This window comes from Miscanthus floridulus, chromosome 6, assembly GCF_019320115.1.
Source record: "Miscanthus floridulus cultivar M001 chromosome 6, ASM1932011v1, whole genome shotgun sequence".
NCBI classification, from domain to species: domain Eukaryota; kingdom Viridiplantae; phylum Streptophyta; class Magnoliopsida; order Poales; family Poaceae; genus Miscanthus; species Miscanthus floridulus.
Genome location: NC_089585.1, coordinates 98,124,639 through 98,132,112, shown reverse-complemented (window position 1 = coordinate 98,132,112; position 7,474 = coordinate 98,124,639). Strand labels below are relative to the sequence as shown.

The 7,474-nt window shown below is 43.6% G+C and overlaps 1 protein-coding gene across 1 annotated transcript; it reads right to left on the bottom strand.

Annotated features, from left to right (window-relative positions):
• Nucleotides 1–2,005: 2,005 nt before the first annotated feature.
• LOC136458739 (ATP synthase subunit beta, mitochondrial-like) lies at nt 2,006–6,093 on the bottom strand. The gene is made up of 9 exons (XM_066458671.1): nt 5,530–6,093; nt 4,768–4,843; nt 4,581–4,669; nt 4,361–4,478; nt 4,172–4,275; nt 3,936–4,094; nt 3,548–3,772; nt 3,150–3,461; nt 2,006–2,401 (listed from the first exon to the last, which is right to left on the bottom strand). The coding sequence occupies exons 1-9, from the start codon at nt 5,995–5,997 to the stop codon at nt 2,291–2,293; spliced, it is 1,662 nt and encodes a 553-aa protein (XP_066314768.1). The 5' UTR covers nt 5,998–6,093; the 3' UTR covers nt 2,006–2,290.
• Between the last annotated feature and the right edge of the window lie 1,381 nt (nt 6,094–7,474).

Sequence of the window (7,474 nt, the reverse complement as noted above, 5' to 3'; positions counted from 1 at the left end):
TTAAACTATTGAAAACTATCTAAATAACCCCTAAGACGATTTTGAAAGCGGTTTTTGCTGATGTGGCATATTAAAAAGTATATACATAACCCCCTAACATATCAAGGGTTGACTATATACCTCAACTATAAAACATTCTTAACGCATCTAATAATGTTCAAATTACCTCTTGGATTGTCTTGTAGGACTATTTGGACATCGTATCCTACCACATTGACCTAAGCACCATGTTTGCACGCAAGCTCATCAGCTTCCTTTCTCTCCCTACTCTTTTTAGGCTTGTGTCGCCACCCGATGAGCACCACAAATGTCTCTTGCTCCGTCTCATGGCACTCCACGAGGGCATTGAGCTAATGCAGTATGCCTGCGCCCTTGTCACCCGTTGCCACCTGATGAGCACCACAATGTCTCTTGCTCCATCTCATGGCACTCCTCGAGGGCATTGAGCTCATGCACTACGCCTGCGCCCTTGTCACCCGGCTCCTCCCACATCTGGCGAGGCCCAGTCCTTCGCTACGACAACTGGCCATCCCATTGATGTGCATCGTACGATCTAGTGGTTGTTGTGTGACACATTGGTAAATCGCCTGGTGAAATCCAACTTGACTTGGTGACAAGTTGCCTAGTTAACTCTAGTGCTATGTATGATCTGATGGAGACTAAGTGACTTCCTAGCAAATCGTTGGGTGGGCCAAGCTTGACTTCTCATAAGTTGGCCCAGCCTCGGTATTGTTGTGTATGATTCGATGGAGACTTTGTGACCCCCTGAATATTTTGGTATGTTCCTTCCTAACTGTTGGAAAAACATGTCAGCACAGAGGCACCATAAGATCCAGTGCAAGTAGAGGAGACCAATGGATCATCCCATGATTGTTTTGTCTTCCAACTTTTTCCAACAACTAGCAGCTCCTTCAACCTCTATATAAGTGCCTCCCCTAGCTCATTTTGAGCTGCTCTTCGACCCCGTTGTTGCCAACACTTGTATAGCCAAGAAGTGAGAATTGAGAGTTCGCCTTGAGTGCCACCGGTATTTTTGCTTGGATCTCTTTGAGTTGAAGTTGAAGACTTATTACTCTTGGTGATTGCCATCACCTAGACAGCTCTGGGGGATGACTTGGTGACCTTCCTGGTTGGAGTTCTTGTATGGTTTCAAACTCGCTATTCCAGAGTGGAGAAGGAGTACTCACTAGTGAAGTGGAGCTTAACCAAGTTTTGATGACTCTTCGGTGCTCCAATGTAGACTAGGGGATTGTAGCAACAACTTGATACCAAGGGGAACTCAGGTTGTCTCTTTGCCTCTCTTTTGATCTTGCATTACTTTCTGTTTAAGCTCTTGCTTTGCTTGTTGTGTGCAAATTCTCTTCTTAAGTGTCAACTAGGTTTGCTTGTTAGTGTGCTTAGCATATGTTTACTTCTTACACACAGACTTTTATCTTAGGCCCTCTTTGGCAATGGCTCGAAAGGCTTTAGCTTCTTCTACCACGACTACTTTAGATGTACTCTGTGGCAAGAGCTACTTTTCTCTCTTCAATCCAGAATGAACCGACAATCAAGAGAAGCCAGTAAAGCCACGAGGAGAGGCTTCACTAACTTCTACTACAGTATCACTACGGTGCAAAAGTTGAAGCCCCACAAATCCACCAAAGAGGGTCTTTATTCATGAGATTCCCATTAGTTATTTATCTTGCAGGATGTATCAAACATTGTGTGAAGCCCTTGATAAAATTAGATGTTCCTTTATATACCTTGCTATGTAATTGGTTAGCTATGACCTCAAGGACAGTATCATGCGACTCTTCTCTTCCCACGTGGCACGAAGTGAGATAGGTTATACAGTCGTTTGGAAGCAACAGGGTCCGCATACTCCCTGTCCCTTAACCAAACACAACTCATCCCTTATCATCCCATGAACCAAACACTGGAGTTAAAAACATATCACAAAAAAGGGACTGCACAGATAACAAACTGTGGAATCGGCTCAGAAAAAAAAAAAAAAATGAACAGGTGACCTCATAACAGCTATTAACATGCGAGACTACAGTATTTCTGTGAGAATTAACAAGTTTATAGTTTTGCCGTCATCAAAAAGGATAATTCTTCCTCAAAGGGCAGTAAGCCAAATGAAAATGTCGTGAATCCTTATTAGGGGGGGAAAACGGAGGGGAAACACATCCATTGGCAGGGCAGGGCCTCTTGCACATAAATACATGTTCTTGATAACACAGAATAAAGGGCACAATATGTTGACCTCCAAAAGTTAAATTTTTGCATTGCCTATGGAGACTGTTTATCATGCAGATTCCTTGGCAATCTTCTCTGCCTTGGCGATGACCTCCTCTATTCCTCCAACCATGTAGAATGACTGTTCTGGAAGGTCATCATACTTGCCATCCAAAACACCCTATACGATACAAAGGTTCAAATAGTCAACACTAACCGTAAAAGCACAAAAATGGGTGCTGCCATTTGCATTTCAGTAACGAGACAAAAATACTCATACATACACATGATAAGTATTCCTATTAAGATGATAAGATCTCTTAAAGCAGCTAGTAAAATTTGCAAGGCATTTTTTAAGTGTGTACATAATTAGTCATATCATATCATAACAAACCATCATGTGAAACTTGTGTTTGCTTTCTATATACGCAGGGTTTACCTTCATAAAAAAATCATAACTGGACACAAAATTTTTTTGCCCCTGTTAGTGTTCAGAATAAAGTACTCATGTGTATACATCACTTTGGACATGGGACAGTCTACAAGAGGTAACTTTTACTAACTCCTGCAATAATATGTTGTTGAAAACTATGATAAAACTCAACAACGAAAAACATCATATGACAAGCCAAATGTCCATTAGCCAACCTGTGGTTCATGTTAGAAGTAAAATCAAGAAGAAAAAAAACTACCATTATCAAAAACAAAAATAAAACTACTACACTTTTGTCAAAAGACGCATTTCCATAGACCACATCAAATAAATCATTAAATTTGACAAAACTTAATCATGCATTGAGTACAAAGCTGCAAGGCAAAGAACACCAACTGGATTGTTTAGCCAAACAATGATAATTGTTGGGGGAGAAACTGTTGCAATAGTACAGTTCACAATGGGCCAGGAGATAGGTTACAGTCATGACATATACCTGGAAACTTTTGACACTCTCCTTCAGCTCAACATACTTTCCAGGTGCACCCGTGAAAACTTCAGCAACATGGAAAGGCTGGCTAAGGAACCGCTGAATCTTCCTAGCACGAGCGACCGTCAACTTGTCATCTTCGCTGAGCTCATCCATTCCCAGAATGGCAATAATATCTTGAAGATTCTTGTAATTCTGAAGAACCTTCTGAACACCACGAGCAGTGTTGTAGTGCTCCTCACCCAGAACATGGGGGGACAACATTCTGGATGTGGAGTCGAGAGGATCAACGGCAGGGTAAATACCAAGCTCAGAAATCTGCAAAGAGACAACGCTAACATCGTACTCATAATAGCAACAGCATCAATTCGCAGAAATTCTAACTAGACATGAGGCAGGAATACCTGACGTGACAACACAGTAGTAGCATCAAGATGGGCAAAGGTGGTTGCAGGAGCAGGATCTGTCAAGTCATCAGCAGGCACATAAATAGCTTGGACAGATGTAATAGAACCCTTCTTTGTGGTGGTAATCCGCTCCTGCAGTCCTCCAAGATCAGTAGCAAGGGTGGGTTGGTATCCCACAGCAGATGGAATACGCCCAAGCAGAGCAGACACCTCAGAGTTCGCCTGACAGATAGTAGATACCAAATATACAAGTTTTCAGCTTTAATGTATGCAGAATCAAGGCAGAAAAGACATATGAGACTGATTAACTAATGTCGTCTGCATATCCAATAACAAGAATACCATTGCAGGTACTTTCCGGACATAAAACAGGACGTGAATCTACCTGGGTGAAACGGAAAATGTTATCGATGAAGAGAAGCACGTCCTGTCCTTCAGCATCACGGAAATGCTCAGCAACAGTCAAACCAGTCAGCCCAACACGAGCACGAGCACCAGGAGGCTCATTCATTTGACCGTAGACAAGAGCGCACTTGCTCTCACTCTGCCGCAAAGTACAATGTAAGGAAAACTCGCCACAGATATGAGAACCAACAACACATTCAAAATCCTGATCATTACCTGCTTATCACCAAGCTTAATGACACCACTCTCGATCATTTCTCTGTACAAGTCATTACCCTCACGAGTACGTTCTCCAACACCAGCAAAGACAGAGAAACCACCTAGATGAAGAAATAAAATAAATAAGCCAACATAAACACATGACAATTTCGCTGCATGCCCATCCAGCTCTGTAAAAAAACAAACCATGGGCCTTGGCAACGTTGTTAATCAGCTCCATGATAAGGACAGTTTTTCCCACCCCAGCACCACCAAAGAGACCAATTTTACCACCTCTTTGGTAAGGTGCAAGAAGATCCACGACCTGATAGAAGTAGAAGCCTTGAATTAAACTATGCACAATAAGCCTTGAAATATGAAAAGAACCTAGCAAACTAGACAGGCACACACTTCCAAAGAGGTGCACCTTGATTCCAGTAACAAGAATTTGCTGCTCTGTAGCTTGCTCGACGAAGGCTGGGGCTTCACGATGGATAGGGAGGAAGTGATTTGTTGCTAAAAGCAAGGAGCAATCAACAAAACAAGAATATAAGCGTGACTTTTAGTAGTGTATATGTAAATGTTAAACGTAAATCAATGTCATGAAGACTTACTTATATCTCCCTTCTCATCAATAGGCTCACCAATAACATTCATAATGCGTCCAAGCGTTGCCCGACCAACAGGGACCTAGAAACAGATATACAAGTCACAAATGCAGCACAACTGAGACATGGTTTGGAAGATGGTGTAGCACGGTAATTAAGAGATTAGCAACAACTAGGTCCAGATACTGTAAGAATCTAGAGCCTACATACCCAATAGATAGGTACAAAGCTTATATACGGCAGCTGTAACAAGTCATTTCGTGTGTCAATGACTTACTATAAGTTTAGTAGCTAAATCATAGAACACATAATAAGCAAGCCACCAAAGTTGCATGTGCCCATGATAAGCTGAGTAGATGAGAAAAAAGAGATGGGAAAAACTTTCAAAGATTTCCAAATGTTTATACTTTATTACGGCTACATGAAATTTCCTTAGTAACTTTATCAAAGTAACGAATGGTAAATAATCTTGACTCGTGATGAGACTATTAGTAGATTAAAACGTATATAGAATGGATCGGCATTTTTGAATTTTACTAAACCATGATGATAATGCTAGAGGCATATGGATTATCAACCAAATCAATACAGCATACTATCGATAAAAACAGTCGTAGATCTACAAAGCACTGACTGGACAACAGATGGATCCGTACGTCTAGATCAAACCTAAAACCCGCCGGTTTCACCGATTCGTCAGATAGACGTCCGAAAATATCAGCTCAAAACACAAAAAAAAAGGAACGGGAAATAAGGAAATGGGCTTACAGTGATGGGAGAGCCGGTGTTGAGAACACGCTGACCGCGGACGAGCCCCTCTGTCCCGTCCATGGCGATGGTGCGGACCATTTTCTCCCCGAGATGCTGCGCCACCTCGAGCACGAGGCGAATGTTGTTGTCAAGCACCTCGAGCGCCGTCAGGATTGGGGGCAGACCCTCGTCGAAGCGCACGTCCACCACGGCGCCGATGACCTGGCACACCTGGCCGATGGCGCCGGCGCCGGTGAACTCATCGGTGATCTTGCCGCCACCGGTTTTATTGCCGGTGGAAGGAGGCGGCGGAGCGGGAGCGGCCTGGGCCGCGGCGGAGGAGGCGTAGGCGGCTGCGCGGTTGAGTATGAAGCCCGCGGGGGACGGGCGGTGGTGGAGCGGCGCGCGCGGGCACGGGGACGGTGAGGCGGAGCGGAGGCGAGAGGCGGAGCGGAGGATGGATGAGAGGGCCCGGCGCGTGGCCATGGCCGGCGGCGAGGGGTCCGGATCTAGGTTTTCCTCAGAATGGTGTGGGTGGGAGTGGCGGCTCCACTCTGCGGGGAAGGGTGGTAGGGGTTTGGGGATCGGGGTTGGGGGTGGGGGTGGGCAATATGGAGGGATCTCATATGGAGGAGGGCGGGGAGGGGAGGGATTCCCGGCCCTTTTTTTATTTTTTGGAATTTGGCCTTTTTTTTTAAGAAAAATTTGGCCTTTTTTTTTAAGAAAAAATAATTTTGGTCCCAGACGTAAACTTATACATGGCGTCGAGGTCGGCGCCATAGATCTTGGCGCCGAAACCCACGGCCAAGTTTCTCTTGACGAGGCTGCTTTCATTTCTTCCTCCTACCTCTCAAGTTCTTCCTCTTCCTAGCCCGCCCAATCTCTTGAATCGACAAATTTGACCTTGAAACTTGGATTTGATCTATACATCTTCGCGAGCAAGGTATCATCTCTCCTCTTATCATTTTTTACGCATTGATTTGGTATATATTACGTCTATTTTACAACCCTAGATACGTTATTACCTAATGTTTGAAGTGATTTTTTTATTTTTTGTATTATATAACGGTAGGATGCCAAGGCGTGGTAAAGCTAGTAAGCTAAGATAATCTCTTATCATCATGTTATATTATATTTTCATTTATGTGCAACAAATAGAAAAACCCTAGGTATATGGTTTAATGTTCATTGCTTTCGGTTCTTAGAACAAATTTGGTTCAATTGTAGTTATGGCCGGATGACCGAAAATGCCTTCGACCCATTGCCTCTGCCTAGTGGTGTTCCAGTGCCCATGTGCTGGTGCAGTGATCCTTGCAAGCTAGCCAAATCCGATGAAGAGGACACGTATAGACAGAGGTATTGGATGTGTGCGAATTTTGCGTTTGAGCCTACACTTCGTCAGCGCCGCATTAACAAGATGGTGACAAATTGATGTTGTGCAATAATTATTTTATGTCAAATAAAGTCTTGCATTATTTATTTGTTTTATAACAATTACATTTGTTGCAGACCCCTCCACCGCTTTTGTGAATGAAAAGAGCACCTGTTGGGATTTAAGAAACTACGAGGATGTTATTAGCGCCCACGATGAGATGTAATGTAGGTGAGGGAAAGGAAGTGACATGAAACCCATGGTGAAATGTTTGGAGTTAGATTTGGAGAGATCATCTTGTGTACTATCCTTTTAAATGACGTGATGAAGTATGAGCTGGTTTGCTAGCTTAACCATTGGATCATTGGAGGTGTCCTAAGTACACTTGCTGCCTCACCAGCACGGGTTCCAAGAAAACTCATTACAGCCTGTTTGGAAGGCCGTATCGTATCGTGGATTATTTACTGCTGGCTGGTTTGGTGTGAGAGAAAAACACTGTTCTCGGCTGGAAATTTATGATCGTTTACGAGCAAGCGAACAGGCTGGTCTGAGCGAACGAAACTGTCTCTAGTTTTTGTAAGGATTCTGCTT